At 37.2% G+C, this 22,218-nt stretch overlaps 1 protein-coding gene across 2 annotated transcripts in view; it reads right to left on the reverse strand.

Annotated features, from left to right (window-relative positions):
• Positions 1–22,218, reverse strand: part of AMMECR1 (AMMECR nuclear protein 1) — a 109,015-nt gene that overhangs the window by 41,212 nt on the left and 45,585 nt on the right. Inside the window, exon 2 of one of the 2 annotated variants that reach the window (XM_068534025.1) lies at positions 16,142–16,252. The exons of the other annotated variant lie outside the window; for it this stretch is intronic. Within the exon in view, the coding sequence (XP_068390126.1) occupies positions 16,142–16,252 (111 nt within the window). The remainder of the gene's footprint in view (positions 1–16,141; positions 16,253–22,218) is intronic. 2 annotated transcript variants of the gene reach the window in all.

Below are 22,218 nucleotides of genomic sequence, written 5' to 3' on the forward strand. Positions count from 1 at the left end.
CTAATTCAGGCCTGTAGCATCTCTCATTGGGAATATTTAAAATTAGCCTCTGCACTGTTCTGTCTCTCATCTCTATCCTTTTCACTCCATCCGATGTACAAGCAGCCGGAGTCATCCCTAATGATCTTCTTACTCTGCTGAAAATCTTTCAACGGCAATTTAATGCCATTAGAAAAAAAAAAAAAAAATCCAGCCCCAGTCTATCATTTTCTCTCCCACTGTTCTCACTGGAGCTCAAGCCACACAGGGTTACTTACTGCTCTCCCCCAAACAACATACACTGTTCTGCCTCCTTGCATTTGGCTCAGGAAGTTTTTTGGACACATAATGCATACCCTCTCCACATCCTCACTTTTAAATGTTGAAATGGAGTCTTAAATGTCCACAGAGGTTCAGCTTAAATGTCAGTTCTTCTGTAAAACCTTCTACAGTCTGTCCAACCACAGCTAATTCCTCTAACTTCCAGTAGTGTTGTTTATACATCTAAATAGCACTTACACTTTCTTCCTCATCGTTCTTTTGTGTGTCCATCCATCTCTCTTACAAGACTACAAGCTCATGGAGGGTAGATATCATGCATTGTTCATCTTTGTAGCTCCACAGTACCTGGTACAGTATCACGCTGAGTTAAGTGCTCAATAAATGTGGAATTGAACTGAATAAACCTTATTTCAGCCTGGTGTAACTGAGAAGCAAGACTGTCAGGATTTATAATAAATTCTATCTTTAACTACAGCTGTGCTGTTATAATTGCTGCTTATTTAGAGAAAATACTGAATGCATCTTTCAATCAAGCTTTGAAACTACAGTAACTATTCTAAGTTTGAATTACCTTATTAAGAAAATAAGTAGAACAGTAAGAACACTGAAATCTGTAGTAAAATAACGCCAATGAAGAAAGACCTTTTACTGTAGATTCAGCTGTACAAGTTCAACCAGTTAACCACAAAGGCGGTCTTTTTTTTTTTTTTTTTTTTTTTTTTTTTTTTTTTACCCAGAGTATAAAAAGGGCAATATTAAGCATTGCCCTTAATAGCATGAAAACTAGCGAAGAGACACTGGGTACAGCCTGAGTTCTTAATCAGTAAACTGCTCCTTGCTGCAGCTGGATTTGGATCTTCTCCCACTGAAGGGCTGAGTAGATTTGATCCCACTTAATTTCCAAGTCTGACAAAATCACAACTTGGAAGTGGCCTGACTACTGGCAATTGTTAAGCACAGTAAATCCCTTCTTCCACAACTCCCTCAGACGTCCTGCATTCACAACTTTTTTTTATACCAGATGTTTTGTTGAAATTAACACATTCCTATCACATGCATATCAAAAGGACTTCTTTTTTTCCACTGCATTCTATTTAATCCCCAAACCGTTTATTTGTTACACAGACAAGTATTGCATAGTATTTATTGCAGGGGGAATGACAAGGAAAGTCGGGCTCACAGTAGGGTAGGATCCACTCCCTGAGCGAATATTCCCACAGATAATCACAAACGGGAGCCCTTGAGGCATCTCTCAAGGGGACTTTTTTGAACTTGCTAATAAATACAATGATCAAAATGTTGTCGCAATCCCTAGCCCAAATCTTCTTCATTGGGAAAGAGGGGGTGAAGTACTGTTTTGTTTGTTGAATTCGAGTTTTACTTCTATGTCAACACAGCCTTTCTGTGTGGTTTCATCCATTAACAGATTCAAGCATAGTTAACTAGACACTAATAAATGGCACAACGTGAAGACATTACCTGGGATTGCTCACCTCAAACTTTGATCCCCCCAAGGTGTCTGGCCATCACAGAAAGATCATTTCTGACAAACCATCACCCACTAACCCAAACCTTTTTAAGACTAGGAAGTACATGTAAAACTTCCCAGAAATGGCCATCTCCGAGGACTTAAAAAAAATACCTGGACAGTAGTGCCACTGTGAATAAAATGTCCCTCGTGAAACAATTCTAATAATCAGCCTTGGGGCACCAAATGCTTATGAGTTGCAATTGTGCACTACAGGTAATATATAGGATGTTAAACATCACTCTCATTTCCTTTCTTCAGGCTATTTCTGTTTCTCATTCATCACATTTATAGAATTAGTATATATAGGCTTTGCCATGGAAGCACATGTTAAACTTTTATTTCAGTTGTTTCACTTTATAATAGCAAAACTTAGCAGCTGCAACTAGGATACTGAAGTATTCTGTCAACCTTGAAAAGCCTCTCATAAGAACTGTGTTCCCGTCCTTCATTAAAGGACAACTGATGCAACTGTAAAGCAAGTAAGGTGTTAAAAAAACTCCTTGACTTAAAATTATAAATAGAAAACAAAATACAGATATGTCTCACCTTAGGTTATACCTAGGTTCCTAAAAATGAAAGTAAATTACTTTTGTAAAATAATTTTATTGTCCTATGGTTTACGTGTTCAGAGGTGCTTTAATCTTCATCTCCTGCTTCCCTTGCATAGGGTCCTAACATTTTCTTTAATTACCTTACGCGCCTAAGTAAACAATTATTTCAGTATACTAAGGGAACTCTCTTATTCAAACATTTATTTTGATCTATGCCTAATCCCCCACAGCTACTTAAGGGGTGCAAAGATGTGAAAAATTTAGCCCAGGTCCTCAAGGGACTATCCATCTAGGTAGGGAAGACAATCATGTAAGAAACTAAGGACACTGCAAGGCAAGATAAAGCAAGTGCTGTAACAGAGGCACCAAGCAGTGTGTAATGAGCACACCAAAAAAAGCAGCAGTAACTCTGGGGGTTTGGGGAAAACCCTGGGTGAATCCTTTGGGAAACAGAAGATGGAATCTGCAACGTGAAACTCGACAGCCATGGGCGTTTACTAATTTATTTGCTTTGAAATTTTTCAATTTTCTTTCTGGAAGGTTTTCTTAGTCTTGAACTTAAAATGGGATACACCTAAGGCAAGAGACAGAACAGCAGCAATCAACTCTGACATTAAACAATTCCACAGAATTTCTGCTCTACCAGGCCCCCATCACCCTTTCCTCCCACCTCTTTGGCCTATGACGTAAGCCTACAAATGACACTTAAGTGCCTTGTTTAGCCTCACTGGCATCCCAAAGACTAAATATGTTACTAATTTCTGGGCTAGCATCCCCAAGCCATTTGCTGGTTTCTCCTCCACTGCATCATTAATTTGCCACGTTGCCATGACTGAGTCTCTGGTATGTGGGACCTTGAATATGTGAAATGACTTCTTATACTGGCAAAATTCTTGAAAGCCTATTAAGAAACATGTGACAGGGACAATGTACCAACCAACACTGCTATTAAGTTTACAATAATTAACAGGCAGTATATGAATATAAATTTTGAAAGGTATTTTCCTGTCAGATTTTAAAATAACTCTCCTGAAAATAGACTTCCAACGATGTATTACTTGCTTTAGACAAAGAAAATTTTTTAAACGGATCAGGGGCAAAAACAGAAGATATTCACAAAGCCTATGGTTCTAAAGTTTTTATTACCATTCACCTCAAAATTTAAAAAAGATAACGCACCCATAAAAGACTTGCATACGATTTTTAAAAATACGTTAAAAAAATCTTCCCTGTCTTCCAAATACTCAGATCCCTGAATCCCAGCTGCAGTAAGAGAGAGACAAAAACTGGATCGTTTTATTTTTTTAAACCCTATGATTGTAAGAAATCTAAGTTTGGTAAAACCGACATAGTCCATGACCAAATACATACAATTCTTTCCTGAAATTCCTTTTTTATTACTATAAGAAAAATGTCCGTCATGGATATATTTGTCCTCCATTTATATAGCTGTTTCTTGTTTTATAAGTTGCCCTAAGGAACTTCAAGTTGTAAAAATGAAAACTAAGGCAATAAATTTGGCCTGAATCACCTAGATATTTGGAATATGTTTCCTTAATTATAATTTCCAAGGAACAGACTGATTTCCGATCCCCGAAATGATGTCTCCCTTTTGACTGACTGTTGAGAAGAGCAGAGCCCCTGAAAAGTCACAGTAGATTTCAGTGGGTTATGCCTGACTAGAAACCTAAAGGCTGAACTAGTATTCCATGGAAACTTGCTGATATTAAATGCAAAAATTGCACAGAGAGAAATCAAAGCTTGGGAAGTGTGTATCCCTGAGAGACTGATCAATTCTGATGAGACTATGGGAGTTCAGAACACCAAACTGGACTGACAGGATAGCTGTGAAGAAAAAAGGCACATGAGGGAGACATTGCACCGCAGGATTCTAAAAGGAAAGAGAACTCAGGAGAAGTTGAGTAAGACTGGAATGAACAGGCTGAGGGTGTAAGGGAGATTTCTGGATTCCTGAGTTAAGAAGCTGAGTCCCCGAATGAAAAGTTATTCAATGTTTGTTTGTTTTTCCTGTGAGCTGAGACCAGGGGATACCAGCTGAGTTAGCAGAACAAATAGCTGTAAGAAGCTTTCATGGGAGAAGCGGGAGCGATGTTACTGGAGGGGAACAGTATAGCAATGTGGTTGGGAACACAGACTTTGACATTCAATCAGGTTCAAATTCAGGTACTGTCATGTAAATATTAGCTGTCATTCAGCAAGTCACTCAACCTCTCTAAGCCCTGGTTTTCCCTAACTGTAATATAAGTGAAATACCTTCAACTTCACGCAGTTGTTGAAAAGATTAAATGAGGTAACTTACATAAAACACTTAGGACAGGTCCAGCACACCCACAAAAATAGAAGTTATTATTGTGCTTAGGAAATATAACTAGTAGTATGTTGGAGGCATGTTTGGAAAAAAAATGGAAATCTAAGACACGAGTAAACTACATATATATATGAGTTTGTGTGTGTGTGTGTGTGTGTGTGTGTGTGTGTGTGTGTGTGTGTGTGTGTGTGTATGTTTTGCTTCGGGCTTCTCAATACACATATCCTATTACACCTGTAGTTTTGGTTGAATAGCTCCAAGGGCATTCTTCACTTTACGGAAATATGCCAAAAACTTGACCCAAGGCAGATAACTTGACGGTGAGATGTTACATTACAAAATGATTATTTTATTACAGGGTGCCTTGAAACTGTATGCTTCTTAACATAAAACTAAAATAAATAAATTTACATACTTTTATGGATCCCTTCTATTGTGGAAATTGTAGTGACAGTCTCCCTGGTGATGTCAGAGGACCTGTGTTCTAATCCAACACAATTTTGTGTGATGAGTTGTTGGGGGTACTAAAAGTTCTAGTGCCAGTTCTATCTCAGAATCTGTGGACTCTCTGGCCCAGACAATTCCAGAAGTCTAATGTAGGCAGTGAGAGAAGATGCGGTGGCAGCAGCTTCAAAGGTTTCAATAAGGGGCCAGTTAAGATTGTTATGAGTGGGTGGATGGGAGTCAGTTGTAAAGCTGTGTATCTTACCACTCCTAAACTTCTAAAGACTCAGCCATTACTCAGAGGGCAAGTTTAACCACTGCTGGTTAATGTGGCTTTCTATAAAGGATAAAGTGCTAAATACAGGCAATCTTTGACTTCTGGCACTTCAACTATAGCTATGTGGTAACTGGAGCTGTGGCGGTGGGTTTAGAGGCGTTTGAGAATGAAATGACTACTTAACTGGTAGTGAGTTCCAAGTCAGTGGAGAGATTCAGATAGAAGCTAGATGCTCATTTCTTGGGAGACTTTAAGAGAGATTAAAGTACCTGATAGGGGTTGGACTAAGATGACTTCTAAGGATGTCTTCCAGCTATATGGTTCCATGGTGAACATCAATTCAATCACTTATAGCACTTATAACAAGAGATTGACCTTACGTTAACCTGCTTTCTAAAGTGTACTGGGTACACTGTCCCCTGGCTCAGTCTAACTCCAAGTGGCCTTAAACTACCCCTCTCACTACCAATCAGCATCGGCAACTCCTACCAGCTCAAGCACACTGGCAGCAAGAGAAGGTGACAAACCTAAGCTAACAGAAGCAGACAGAAAGGGAAAAGAGTAAAAATGGTTCTCAGGATCGAGGAAAGTTGCTACAAAGTCATGAGCCTGGTTTCTGTTGATTTGCTTTGATGTGGCTTGCTAAACTACTGCTGAGAGCAATTTCAAAAGGGAGAGACAAACATGTAAAGCTAATCATTACAATCCAATATATTAAGTGTTATAATAGAGGCCCGAACAAAGTGCTACGAGAACATAGAGACGGACCAGCTTTGCTGGGGAGTGTCTAGGAAATCTCACAGAGGAAGTAATGAGCAAGCTGAGTCTTGAAGGATGAGTAGGAGTTGACTGGCTGGAAATGGAGAGAGGTGTGGTTGGCAGAGGAAAAAAAAAATGTTCAAAGCCAGAGAGACACAAAAGACTACATTTGGGAAGTGGCGAATAACTGTGCATGGCTGGAGTGTGAGGTTAGGTAGGGCCTCTGATGCTGTGCTTTTTAAGAAGGATGGGAATAGGAGATGGGGGGAGAGGCAGGGGCAGACAAAGATGGTGGCACTTTAGAACATTAACTTTATTCTGAGTGAAATACAGGCTCTGGAATGACTCTAATTTTACTCTAGACAAGATGGGTGGACAGAGGGGGGGCTTCTTGTCTCGAGTATAAGGATTAACAATAACTGAGGAGAGTTTAGTCACGCCAGTGGGTACGTCTGTGCCCATTTTGGCTGATGGGGTAAGTGAGCTGCTCTGAGCAGTAACAAAAGCTATGAAGAGGATGATGCAACAGCATGGGAGGGCACAGATGCTTAGACAGTAGACACACACCTTAGTGAGCTGATACATGAGGCACAGGAACATCTCAATACACCAGAGATGACAACCTTAAAAGGCAGCCTTTTCAAAAAAGGTCTTTTAAAAAGAGCAATTACATTTTATAACATGTCTTTATAACCTTATGAATTTAACAGTCATCCTTTCACCACTGAAGTGCTTAGGAGTTGCTTTAGCTGAAATCCACTGTTATCTGGGATGGCTCCCATCCCTAGCCACTACTCTTTATTAGAGGTGGAAATTCAGGAAAAAGGAACTAATACACAATTTCTCCAGGCTGCTCTGAGGCCAGGGATCCAACCAGAGATCTCCCCTTTTGTCCACAGCATTTTCAGGCCTGTTGAAACCCAACCTGTGTTCTCAGTCCCACCGCTACTCCAAAGAGCTCTTTTTCCAATGTCACACTGGTTCTCTTCAGAGAGCTTGTGGAAAGAAACTAACATTTTTAACATTCTCTTTTTTTTCGTTGAGATTCAAAGCAATTATTATTAGACTTACTATTAACTACTTCTGAGACAGCTCAGTTTGGGGTACTCCAAATGTAGCATGTCTCATATGCTGAGACAATGCTGAGGTTTGGGGTGTGGTACTGGATCATCCACATGCTCTTACCTGAGGCCCCTTGTAATCCACCGCCCAGGGTCTAGGGTGCAGGCTGTGAGTCAGAGCAAAACAAAGTGAAGTGGTCCAAATGGGGATTGAACCTGTGACCTCATTAGCAGTGGAAGTCTAACCACAGTGTGTGGTTATTTACTGCTCTTCATAATGTTGCAATGCAGCTCCACTCATTTCAATGGCTTAGCAGCCTTCTCCCTACCTAGGTAAGCAAATCAATCCCCCTTAGCCAAAGAGCAACAGAAGGCCATCTTAGAAGAATCTGGCTTAGGTTTAAAGCAGCCTGAAGAATTTAAGAGAGATCCTCTTTCCTCCCATCTTTAGTGAAGTGGTAACCTTTTAAATCAGCTTTGTGGAACACATAAGGCAGTCCTGAAAGTAGCCGGGTATAGGAACGGGAAGTTGAGTTCTGGGCAATCCCTTTAATTAAAGCTTCTGAAGGGGGCTTCCCTGGTGGCGCAGTGGTTGAGAATCTGCCTGCCAATGCAGGGGACACGGGTTCAAGCCCTGGTCGGGGAGGATCGGGGAGGATCCCACATGCCGCGGAGCAACTAGGCCCGTGAGCCACAGCTACTGAGCCTGCGCGTCTGGAGCCTGTGCTCCTCAACAAGAGGGGCCGCGACAGTGAGAGGCCCGCGCACCGCGATGAAGAGTGGCCCCCGCTCTCCACAGCTGGAGAAAGCCCTCGCACAGAAACGAAGACCCAACACAGCCAAAAATAAATAAATAAATAAATAAATAAATAAATAAAATTTTAAAAAAAAGAAAATAAACTTGTTTAAAAAAAAAAATGCTTCTGAAGGATTTATTTTATGGCTTTTTCTGATCTTCTCTTTCACTACTAGAAAGGACACAAGAGTTGGCACTTCAATGTATAAATGTTAAAAATGAGGCTTAAATATGGGACATAACCTGCTAATCTAATTTGAATGATGAAGCCTATACTTCCGATATATTTATTTACAAGATAGCTTCGTGAGCTGAAGTAAAATTGTAAAACTAATAGAAAAGTTTTCTGAACATGAGACCAACTGTAAATCTATACTTTATGAATCTAATGTATTCTCTTCACTTTTAAATTTTAAACATACTAAAAATGTACATTTGATATTAACAATAATTAGAGCTACATTCTCAATAGAAGGTGTTAAATACCAATTTTCACCTTTAAAAATCCTTAGCACCTATGAAATTCTTATTCCAGTGGAACTTTTTTTAAGTTACCATTTGTCCATGTCTACTTTATTTGTTATATAGTATGGGTGTTTTAATTTATTTTGTTAAGAAGCAGCAGCTCAGAAAATGTAGCTCTTTAGAACAAGACACATTGAATGTTTGCTCTTTATTTAAAAAGAGAGAGACTGTAAAAAAAATCTGGAAATTGTTTCTAAGACAAATATATTTATAATGCAAGATAAAGGGCTAACAATAAGTGTTTAGGCTTTAAAGAACACCAAATTGTTATCAATAATGAAAAGGAAATGTTTTCCAAAGTCTACTACTTTGGATATCCACATATGAGGTAGTTGAAAGTTTGGGGGAAGGGCAAAGATCACAGAGGAGGGCTGTTTCTTTTGCCTTTTAAGGAAATCTTTTAAAAAGCATTTGCTCATGCTCATAAAATAATAGCTGAAAATTTAATATTAAATTGCTGCACAAAAACCTCAACATTCAATTATTTTAGAGTACTCAAATTACTAGCAACATTGTCCCCTAGAGTGGTAAGAGTATATTACTTGCATGCTATTCTAGAATGAACAGTCGCCTTGAGCATACATTGGTGTGAGCATCTTATTCTTCCAGAACACTAAGATACAAATCTGTTCTCTTGTTCGTTCAGGCCCTAATGACTCAAATACTTCAGACATTTATAAGTAGACCCAATATTTATTTTTTAAATGTTCAGACAAAAGTAAATATATTGTTAAATGCCTATGGTATGATTTTAGACCACATCTAATATGATAATAATTTCATACAATATTTGTGTTCTAACTTATCTTTACCACTTCATCCTTCATCCGAAAAAATGAAGAATATCTCAAGCAATGATTCTCAGGAAAGGAGGGAGATATCAGTTTACTGGACTGACACAAAATATGAATTTATTTTAATGGGACAAGAGGAAAGTAGAATCTAAACTGTTAACTTTTAATTTTCTTCATTTGCCAAGCATCAGGCTATAATCCAACTGGTTCTAGATATTCTTTGGTGAAGAGTATGTGTGTGGGTACTCTGTTTCTGAGGTTTTATTTTTTTCCATAGCAAGTTCATTCCGCCTCCCTTCAAAATATGTGTTAGTAAAATCTCTCAAAACACCCAATACCTTGTATGTGGTCACTTTGATAATAATAATTTACACACATCCCTGTAATCTGGACTTTTTTTTGTCCATGTAGGATAAAAACAAACCAAAAAGTGGTATAAAGTGTTCTGCTTTTACTCAAAGTGGAGTAGGGATGGACCAAATAAAATAATTTCATAAATTGCTTTAAATACATTTCTGCTTTTATTACAGATATAGAATATCTGTTCATCCATTATCACCGCCTCTGACTTTTTGGCAAAAGTCACTTTCTACCTAGGACTGTAATTATTTATATAGCTTATCTCTCCTACTACATTATAAACTCCTAAGGCAAAATTTAGACTAGATTTACAGGATGAACTGTTTAAACATAACTAAAGGGAGAAAGAGCAAAGGGGTAAGGTTTAGAGTTAGATGTAAGAACAGGGTCAATCTCCTGTAGTTTACCCTCTCCTTATGAAACACAGAAACCAAGAGCTCTGACAGGGCAAACACCCATTATCAGCTTCTCTCACACCTTCACCTTTTTCAGATGGCTTTTTCTGATTTTCTACCCAAAGGCATTGTGCCTGTGGCTCTTAATCAAAGCAGCACAGGGATTCCAAGTAGAGACTCTGAAGATCTGAAAGATGTGATAAGGAATTAGAATCTGATATACTCACTACACTTAATTTCTGTGGCAGTAGGTGCTATATGAATTCAGATAATTCTCTGTAACTCAGGAGTCATCACCCATACCGGGAATGGTTCTTGCTCTTTGGTTTCTCCTGGCCAGTTTTTGGCCACATCTCTGCACATTAGCACAACCACGGGATAATGAAGGAGTGCATTAAGCTAGCGGCTAAGATCAAGATTCCAGGACTCCACAGATTATATTTAGCTGTGCTATTCTATGGATAATTTCGAGTAAAAGGCATGTAACAATCTAGGTTCCAAACTACACCTCAAATTAAATGCTTATGAAATCTGACAAACACTTAATTTCTCATTTGGTAATTTATACACTGAAACTAACAAATTAGGTATACCTTTTAGGACTCAAGCCATGCCACCTTTTGTAAAAGGCAACAAAATGTAGATTGTAAATTAAGATAATTAATTTTGCATAGTGTTTTTGATAGATCTAATTTCTCTCTCCAAAAAGCATATTTTAGCCAGGAGCCTTGCCACAGACACTTGCCAAAAACAGTCTGGCCTTAACATCTCCAGAATGAGCTTCGCTGACAATAGTGTACAGTCAGAAGTGACTCATGTACAGCTTTTCTTTTCATAAGAAAAATCAATCTGGCTGATATTACCGTGAGGAGTGGGGGGAGCTTGCTTAAGCTAATTATTCACAGGGAGCCAAGTCTAGTTACCGAAAATAATCAAGAAAAACAATGATCGCAAAATAGTCCGCCCTGAGGGGGAAAATATAATTATGCTGCTTTCAATGGTTTTAAACTCATACTGCTTTAGAAAAATGCCAGATTACAACACCAAAATATAAAAGCAAACTTGGTTTACAGTGAATCTAGTTACCCAAAAGTACCCAATCTAGCCAGGACCCTTGAAAGTAATAAAGTAGGTCTGTTAGCTATTTGCAGTATCCCAAAAAGCCTAATAGTAAGTGAACATGTGTAACATGTAAACAAACAATCATCTTCTCTCTCTCATCCCCCCCCCCCCCACCACACACACACCCTTACCTCACTCTCACACACACAAAAAAACACATCACCTTTTATGTGGTCACCCTATTCCCTAGAAAGAACAAACCTCCCTTGCTATTTTCTCAGAATTAAGCAGTGCAACAAAGTGGCATAGTTCTGAATCAAGCTCCAGACACTGCCTGCACCTGCATAATTATTTCACTGCCAAGATGTCTAAGAACAACCAAGTAAAGGAGAAGAAAGGAAAGACAGTCTTTGAAGCGTGATGATAGGCCGTATTCCTGTTTGATGAAATAAGAACACATCTATTAATCACTTACATATTCTAGAAAAATTACTATCAACTTGAATTTACATAAAGAAATAGACCTACACTTCACTGGATAATTATTAACCAAGATTTTAAGGAATTTTCTTTGACTGAGATGTTTGTGTTCATCTATATTAATTGTAATTCTCCTCTTTATAAAACTATATAATCTAAGTACTAAAAAAGAGGAAACAAATTTGTCTTTGCTTTCTAACAGGTAAAAGCCACTAATGCAACTAGCTTGATAAGTACTAGAAATTATTCTTTTTCAAGTGGGACAAAGAATATTTCTACCTTGAAGTTTTGACCACTAATAAGTACGCTAATCTGTGAACTTTAATTTCACCATGGATAAACTTCTATCAATAATTCTGAGCTCTCCATCCTGCTTCTTATTTGCTATAATCTTTCCTGCTTTTACTCAGGTCAAGGAAATAATAGTCTATTTAATAGTTCAACGTTGTAATTCTCACAAAGTTTTCCTGCTACCTACACAGAAACTATGTATTTTTACAATTGGGAGAAATCCTCAGCCTACTTATAAGGTCTTATTCCAGTCTACAATAAATCAAAATTTCAATTAGGAGAACATAAAACTTGACTATGACAAGTATTTTAATCTTAAAACAGTATATTTATACATAAAAACTTAATCCAGGATAGGCATTTCATTTAAAAAGTACCTGGTCATTTTTTACATTTAGGTTTTAGAGATGAAGGGACCACAAACAAACTAGATCATTATTCTCTATAAAATGGTTAGCTTTTTAAAAGAAGAAAGGGTACTCATACGGATTTTTGCATGCCCATGTTCATAGTAGCATTATGTGCAATCGTCAAAAAGTAGAAGCCACCCAAGTTTCCATGCGTGGATGAATGGACAAACAAGATGTGGTAGATACATACAATGGAATATTATTCAGCCTTAAAAAGGAAGGAAATTCTAACACATGCTACAACATGGATGCACCTTGAAGACATTATGCCAAATGAAATGAGCCAGTCACAAAAGGACAAGTACTGTATGATTCCACTTATGTGAAGTACCTAGAAGAGTCAAATTCATAGAGACAAAGTAGAATGATGGCTGTCAGGGGCTGGGGGAAGGGGAAATGGGGAGTCAGTGTTTAGTGGGTACAGAGTTTCGGTTGGGGAAGATGAAAAAGTTCTGGAGATTTACGGTGGATGGTTGCACATCAATGTGAATGTACTGAACGCCACAGAATTATACACTTAAAATTGGTTAAAGTGGTAAATGTTATGTTATGCATATTTTACAATAAAAAATAAAGAGTATAGCTGAGTAACATTATGAAAACTGAATAATAATCTATCTAGTCACAGATGAAGACAGTGAGTAACCAGATATCCTAATGGTTTTTAAGAAGACACCTATACCTGATGAGTCTTTAATTTCACTGTTTATTTTTTGTTTTGCTCTCTCCTTCCCTTTTATCCCAAATACCCTAAGTTCATTTGATTCCATTTATAAGTTTCATGATTTATAGGTCTTAAGACCAGACTCCAAGAATCACCAACTATTATGTTCAGAAGAATTGTATTCCTCTTGAAGTCTAATCCATTATTTACATGTAGCCAAAGAACGCAATTTCATACCATACAGTAGTACATTTTTGTAATAAGCATTATCCTTTTCTACAGTATTAATCCAAGTCAATTTTCTTTTGACTAGTCTATGCAACCCTGAGTTATGTACTTTTTATGATTCCATCTATGGATTTTCTGGAATTTAAAATAATGTTCTAAAATTTCAGTCTTAACTGCTAACTAGAATTTTTGAAGAATTATTGACCCATGATTAAACAATTTATAGGAACCTGCTTTCGAGTTCATTATTTTCACCATGAAGCTACAAAACATATATTCTCAGAAAATTGTATTTTATCTTATCTTAAATGTAGTAGTTAAGAGCTTGGACTTTGCAGTCAGATGGCCTGGGTTTGAATCCTGTTTCTACCACTTACTAGATGTGTGAGTGGGTGTATTATTTAAATTCTCTAAATCTCAGTTTCCTCATTTTTAAAATGTGGATATTAATACCTAAGAGTTGTTGTGAGGACCATGCATATAAATTAATACCACTAATAACAACAGCATGTAGAAATGATAAGTACCCTATGGGACTGAAAAACATTATATTGCAACTTTTTAAAAATGATGCCACGGTTTTGACTCTAAAATGAATCCAGAAAAAAGAGCAACTGTATATTTTAAGACTTGTTTTCTTTGTTCGTCTCTTCCAAATAACTTCATTCTTATTATCATATTAAGCAAAAGAAATGAAACCAAACAAAAATGAGAAGACCAGGTACATATATGTGTATATACACACACAAACACACATATCTCTCTAATGTGCTGTATACAATTTCAGGAAATTGTATAGAAAGATGGGGAAAAAAGCTGAAAAGTAAACAGGAAGAGCCATAGACTACACCTGTAATATGTACAAATACAAATACAAATGTAGGCAAATTTCTAAGTCCAACTATTTGAATGATTCATTCCGAATCATATTATTGTCAGAAAAAATATACTATAATTCTTCTGGTAATTGCCCTAGGAGACAGATTCACAAGTCCAGAAAAATTGGATATTTTCATCCCTTTTTATCAATGTAGGCAAAAGAATTTCATATTTTCTTTAAGTAAAGACAAATTGCTACTATAGCTACTACTACTAAGGATTTCTAAAGTATATAATATTTGATACTGGGATTTCTGCCACAATTTCACTTGAAAGTACAAAGGTTTTCTATACTATCAATTCAGGCTCCCCAACTATAAAGAAAAATGGAAATTTTATAACATACTTCTGTTTCTGAAAATGTGTTCCTTGGAGCACTAATGGCATAAGACACGAGGGTGGGAGGATAAAAGGGTCCTGTAGTCAAAAAAGTCTGGGAAACGCTGCATTCTGTATCCCTCAGAGATTCACCACACCATTAACATAAAAGGTTCTGAGAAACCCTGCAGTGAGCAGAGCTGTTTAAATTTGTTTCACTCGTGTTCCCAAAATTTATTTGGCCATAGAATTCTTTTTTCAAGCAATACCAAGGAACTGGTATTCCTCATAACAACTTATTTTAGGAAATATATAATAAATTGCCTTTGATTAGCTATTTAAAACGTAATTTCATATGCACCTGTCCCGGCAGAATTTGCTAAAGTCCCAAAATGAGTCCATGGTATTTCGTGTCAGCGAAAAAAAATCTAACATGCCTAGACTTATAACTGTACTATCTTTAGTAAGTTGTAGTTATTTCCAGAATGTGTGTTTCAACCCCCTTTCTGCCTAATTATTATTTAATCAAGTCCAAACACCCCATTTCTAATACCTGTGAAAATCTAAGAATGAACATGACCCTCCAAGCCTTTCCTTTTCTTTCTGGGCTTCAGTGTAAGCTAAGAAAATCCTGTCGCTGTGAGCTACATCTTCAAATATAAGAATACTAAACTCAGTTGCCAGCATTTTATTAACTGGTGCTATGAGCAGCATTCATGCAATTCTATAGTAAAATAATGAATCTTCCACAACATTAATCCTGAAGCAAAGTGGTGACTGATTATTACTTCATTCCCCTGACATCTCCCTAATACTCCTATTAAGTATAGAGAACAAAGTACTATAATTACTACTTTATCTATTGGAGATTGAGCAACTTGCCACAAGTACCAGTAGTCAGCAGGGACCAATTTCTTGTTGGACAGACACTGTGCATATTACAACTATAGAAACTGTATCAGCTAATCACCCTGAAATATGAACAAAAACAGGAAATTCCTTTGCTAATAGCTTATTATTTAAGGAATTTTCTTCTTTTGAAATAATTTTGGAACACAATTTGTTAGAAATCTAAACTTGAACCAAAAAAATCTGATGGCACGCTAGATAGCTTTTTGTGAGTTCAGAAATTAAGAACAAAGTCTTAACAACTGTAATGAGGCATTCATTACTTTGTCCTTGTGTTGGATGAAACAAAATAAGTAAGCTGCAATTAATTCTGGGTAAAGTGTGAATGTGAATGATTATGCTGCCAGGCTGTTGCATCACTTTCTTCTTAGGTTCTCCCTTCAATTCCAAAAGTACATAAAAGTGTAACAAAATGTGTGAGATGGAATAGACATCAACAATTTTTTAAAGCCTAACAAAGACGATACAATGACTATTATTATGGAAATAACACATTTAAGTAACCCATAGATATTTGGTCATTGATTTTCAAGTTATACAAAATAAGATGGCCACTGAAAGAAAAAAAAAACTCTTTAAGACATCTATGGCAGAATACATGTAATCACAGTATTTTATGTTATGATAATATATATCAATAACATTTTATCAGAGACAAGGCAAATGGTCGAAGAGAAGAAAAAAGTCTGACATGAAAGGAGTCAAGAATGCTGACAGTTCAGGAAAGGAAAAGGAGTTAAAGTATCAGGTTCAAGTTTCGTAAGGTTTTTCTTTTTTTTTTAATGTAGAAGCAGAGGTAACAAAAATTGGTCTTCACCTGGTAAGTGTGTACTCCCTGAGTCCTGAATGCAAATTCATGGCAGAAAAAGTACCTATGCATCCACGCAATCTTTTGTCTCGACCAATCTTCCATGTTACAAACAGTGGGCTGTAATGGAAGATAAAAATAGGGTAAATCAATCAATTCAATGAAAAGAAGTATTTGTTGAATATTTACTATATCATGGTTAGGTGCCTGAGCTATAAAGACCAGAAGACAGGCCCTCGGGGGCTTAGCATCGAGCCCAGTAGGACTGCGTTTAGCAACAATTATAGCTATGCTGTACTGAATGTATTCTATATGTTAGAAAGCCCAATAAATGGTTTTAACAGATTATCTATGTTAATCCTCATCAACAACTCTAGGAGGCTGATACTATTACTAACATTCCTATCTTACAGATGAGGCAGTCCCACAGTTAATACATCATGAAGTAGGAACTCAAACCTGGCCAATCCTGACTACAGAGCCATTACTATACCTCACTCCTCATTTAAACCTCAAGTCACTGATTGATTCCTAAGTCTAGTCTAGAAAATCAGGGGAAAAAATAAACAGATTTGATAAATACTTACTGAATGTATGGGGGGGGGGGCGGTGTGCAAAGCACTGTGAAAGGTGCTACTGGAGATACACAGTTGCCTAAAACATAGTCTTTGCTCTCTGGGAGCCAGTACAGGAGGAGGGCATGTTCACAGCTAACTAACGTACAGGAGGAGGGCATGTTCACAGCTAACTAACACAAGGCAAAAGGAAGTAAGTGCTATAAGCCATGTCCAAAATGCCATAAAGTAAGCTACTGGGATAGGAGAAAATTTCAGTGAGTTTGATCATCTTCAGCTTGGCCTAGAAGAACGAGTAGGGTTTGGAGAGGTGAAGGACAACAGCAAATATTAACAAAGTAATACTCTGAAACCAGAAAGTTTATTTTAATTTTCAGATAAAATTATTGCCAATAAATACAATCATCAAACATCAAAATATCAATTATAATAAAATGGCAACAAGAAAATAATTTAGTTGTTTTGACTGTTGTTGTTTTAAGAGGGTAATATAGTTTTAAATGAAGTTTAATACAATAGATGTTTGGATTCTGCAGCAAAGCACTGGTAGTCTCAATTAATGGTTAAGTTTAAAAGCAATTCGTTTCTAAACAGAAGCAACTTTGTCAGATTTTATGAAATTAATTTATACATTTTAGGACATTTTGTAAAAAGATTAATACCCTACAGTTGGGGATGGTTCCTGTTAATATGAGTATTCACAGTATTATTGGTAAAATATAATACATTTCTGCTTTCTAAAAATTAAAATTTTGGGGGATATACCGTATGTCATATATCTCTTATAATATGCTGTTAAGTTGGAGAACACATTCTTTATTTAAAGTACTCTCTAATCAGTCATCAGCAGTTGGGGAAAAAGTTCAAGTACTTCGATCACCCACCTCGGACATTTAAATTATGCTGTGTTCTGACAAGTAACCACAATGGCAGACAGGTTCCCAAATAAATAATGCAAACCAGGGAGCAGTACTAAGAATTACCTCCTTCCAAGAGCCAAGTGCCCAGAGGCATTGAAAAAGATGACTCAGTACAAGGCCAAGTTTTGTCAATGTTAGTATTCACATGCTGGATGACCTACACTAAAGGCCCTAAAATAAAAAGCAAAAGGTAAATTCCAGGGTTTTTTTGTTTTTGTTTTTGTTTTGCTTTCTACATCATATATACTATCTTATAACTTGAGACAGGATTCTAATGCTCCAGATGAAATTTTTCTCTAATCGCTCTTGACTAGTAGTTGATCAGGAAGATAAGTATTAGATGGGATCACTTTCTCACCAATTCTTCTATTACTCATACAAATACTAGTATCCTAAAATTCACACACGTTATCTTTAAAGATGAATTTCACCTCTTCATTTTTCACCTTCTAATTTGGTAGAGTCAACGTCAGCAACCAGTAAATGGACAGTTAAGAGGTCAATCCTCTCCCATAGCAATGCCTATACAAAAGAGCTGTGTGTAAGACAGGTCCCTTGGCAGATTCAGAACAAAGTGAATCATACTGTAACATATATATAACATGTCTTTAAAATACCATTGATGGTTTCTCAATAACACCGAACTAAGTTGTATATTCTCTTCCTCAGTGACTTGAGTGGAAACCTAAAAGTATGAGTGAATTCATTTCCTATCAAAAACATGAAAGTCATTTACAAGTACTTTACCTTCAATCCTCTTGTTTATCCCACTAAAATAGATGTGTACGCCATTCTTACTATAATCCTGTCTATTCAAGCAAACATTCAAAATTTGTAGAGTAAATAAAAAAAGAACACCATTAAACACTACACTACGAAATGTGTTGGAGGGCATTCAAACACATAGTGGGAGAAATTATACACAGTTTCTTATTAGGCTATGCTATGACTGATGAAGGAATGATTCACTCAAGAGGGTAGGGTGCTAGAGGATAAGCTGCATTTTGCCAGGCACTCCATAATAAGATGTAAAAGTACACAACACTTTCAGGGACCAGGAAGTAGTCTGCCAGTCTTGATAACTTGTTATTGTCTCTTCCAGATTTAACATTCTATGAATTTTAGGCACTGTTGAGTATATGTTCTCAAGAGCCCTCATAAGAGGTAGAGCAGATACAGAATCATCTGTACTCTCCCTGTTCCTTACCTGCCCCAGGAAACATCCTCTTTGGGGGTTGGTATTGCAGGGAAGTATCTGTGTCAAAGATGGGAGAGATTGCTACTTGACAACCCCACTGTGTTTAGGACAGATGCCTGAAGATGGAAGAAATCAGACTTTTAGTAGACAGAATAAAACTATTCCTTCAAAATCTGGGACTCTAATTTTTCATTTGCAAATGCCCATCCAATGTCTTTTATAAAGAACATGTATATGGAAATTTTAAAAAAAAACCAAAATATCTAAAGGCAATATTTAATGGGGAAAAGAACTTGGGAAGTTAAGCATTTTAAAGTAGACTGAAACAGAATAAACACCACGGAGCATGAGAGATTGTATCTTGTGTGTGATAACTCCTTTACACAGGGCAATGATTATGGGAACATTCAATACATATCATCTAAACATAGCAACAAAAGTTTTTCTTTTCCCAACACACAGAGGGAAGAAATAGGCAATTTCATTCTTAAATGTGTTATTAAAACATGTATGAGTTCCCAAAAGGACATAAGACATCAGCATAATCAGAGACAGATCAAAGTAGAAAAAGGGATTTGAGCCTGTTGAGAGGCGCTGCTTACTCAATGACAAGGAAATAAGGAAAACAGTCCACAGCAAGACAAAAAGTGAATGTTTCTGGAAAATACTTTTACCGTATGGTTTGAGGCCACCTATGTATATTGAAGAAATACTACAAACCAGAAGGGGCTCAAAATGAAATGAAATATTAATGGAAATGTCTATCTGAAGGTAACCAGACATAGCTTTTTAAGGAATTTTCCCACTTCTGAACAGTTTGTGCCACTATGTTCTGAGAAGTGTTTGGAGGAAAGTAAACTCTCTCCATTTTTCCAAGTCTGTAGACAGGAACAGGAAATAACCACCTAATCTAGGTAAATCTTCCCTGCCAACTGGCAGCCAGTACTATCAGGTCAATAGTAGCTCTCAGGGGAAATGTAGCTACGCGGAATCAGCAAAAGTCCAGAAAAGCAATGTAAATCTGAGCGGGATACTCCCCAGTCTAAGCTGCATGCCACTTCCTATGCCCCTCTTCTGAGACTATTCTATTGATGCAGACCAGGAAAGATTAGGAATATGTTTGTGGGAGAGGGGTACAACTCTGAAAAAGGTGTACTTACTTAATTTTTTAACCATAAATCCTATCTCCCCTGCCATACCAAGGCAAATACAGGTTAAAAATACCCTTGGACATTAGCAAGCCCCTACTCCGGCAATTTGCTCTTCTTTAGAATGAGATTTGTAGGCGGTAACATTAACAACACAATGTCAATCCCCACCAATATACTAATTACTGTAACAGGGGTATTCAACAAGGTTATTTATATTGTAGGTAGATACAGGAAAAGAGAGAAGTCCTCTAGCTTCGTTCTTTTCTTCTGCCATCAAATAATGGTTGCTCTTCAACTGAACTCAGGTTCCTCACCAACTTAGTTCAAAAACTCCAACTGTATTACTCATAACATCCAACTCAATACCATAATTCCACAGTATCTAGAAGCTCAGAGAGACACAGAAATGGCAGAGACTTCCCTCCACGACCAGGTTAAAACCTTTCATGTCCTATTTCAACACAAACAAGCTACATATCTCATTTCCAGACTATATAAACAACTGATTCAATTTGTAAAAATATACTCAATTATGGTTAAATCCTATATTAGTCTGCTCGAGCTGCCATAACAAAATACCACAGACAAGGTGGTTTAAACAACAGAAATTAATTTTCTCACAGTTCTGGAGGATAGGAAGTCGGAGATAAAGGTTCCAGTAGGGTTCTGTTTCTGAGAGCTCTCTTCCTGGCTTGTAGGTGGCTGCTTAGTCTTCGCATGGCCTTTCCTCTGAGCTTCAGAAGGAGAGCGAGCATCCACCTGAGCTCTCTAGTATCTCTTAAAAGGACACTAATCCTATTGTGTCACGGCCCCATCCTTATGACCTCATTTAACCTTAATTATCTCATTATAGGCCCTATCTCCAAATACAGTCCCATTAGGGGTTAGGGTTTCAACATATGAATTTTGTGGAGACACAATTCAGTCCATAGCAAATTGCTAACAAAAACTTTAGCACATAGTTCAAAGTTTATGTAATAAGGTGTCTAAGGTTATTAGCTGAAAGAGCTTTTAAGAGATTAAAAGAAGAGACTCTATTTCCTCTTCATTTCACAGGTGAAAAACAAAAAGCTATCTAGGCATAGTGTAGGGTCAACTGGTTAGTGTTAGAACCTGGCTAGTTCTCCAAAATTTCTCACTACTGATTTAATTTTTTAATTAAAATTGTGAGTAGCAAACCTAGATGTCTTCTAAAATAACAGTGAATAGGAACACCCCATGAATACTACACAGTACCACCTAGGTGAGCCTAAGCACAAATCTCCTTTTCCTCCTCCTCCTCTTCTCAGGAGGGGAAAGAGAAATTAGTTGAGAAGATAACAGGACAAACTGGAAACACTGGATCGGCCTAGAAACACTAGACCCAGTTTGCAAGCTTCTATACCATTCCCATTAGAAGCCCATACCAAAATCTGACATTTTACCTTTGATGGCCTCCAAACACCCTTTCTCACTCCCGGCAACCTTCATTTTTTCCTATTGCTTAGCCAGCCTTCATCAAGCTCAGGTGTTCTAATATCTACACATTTCCACCAAATCAAAATTCCCATTTACTATTGGTTAACAACTATTTAGCTAGGTACCGATCTGATTGTTTAAGTAATTCGTATTATTTAATGAGGCTTTTGAATGAATGAATGAATCATTAATGAATGAATGATGCTTAAGTCTTTCAGATAATTTGAAATTCAAATTGATAGGAAGCCCTGAAAGGAGAGGAATAGAAGGAGGTATATGGTTGGGGGGTGGGAAGAGAAGGTAAGGTTCCAAAACATTTAACACTTTCTCATCTACACCAATCCTTTACTGCAGGTAAGGAAAATACACTGTATCACCATTACAGCCTTATATACCACACTCCTCCCTCCAACCTTTGTAACTAGCCTGTATCCCATGGGGCTCAGGAAAATAAGGAGACACTCCTTAAACAGACAGCATGGGTTAGTACAGAAGACCACAAACACCTGAAAGTGGGAATCAGGAATTACTCATCTTTCACTACTTTTCTCTGCCTGGTGTTCCCAGAAATTCTATCACAGCAGCGTTATATTCATATATATTATATATATAATGCTAATTTAACTAGCAAATGCCAGAGGGAGAGAGGCAGTCTAAAAGTCTTACAGATGATTGGGAAGGTTGAGTGTGTGTGTGTGTGTGTGTCTTGTAAATCAAGGGTAATCACCACCGACACACAAACAGCCAAATCACAAGCATACTTTAAAGGATTACCTTGATTCTG

The sequence above is a fragment of the Eschrichtius robustus genome, chromosome X (assembly GCF_028021215.1).
Source record: "Eschrichtius robustus isolate mEscRob2 chromosome X, mEscRob2.pri, whole genome shotgun sequence".
NCBI lineage: Eukaryota > Metazoa > Chordata > Mammalia > Artiodactyla > Eschrichtiidae > Eschrichtius > Eschrichtius robustus.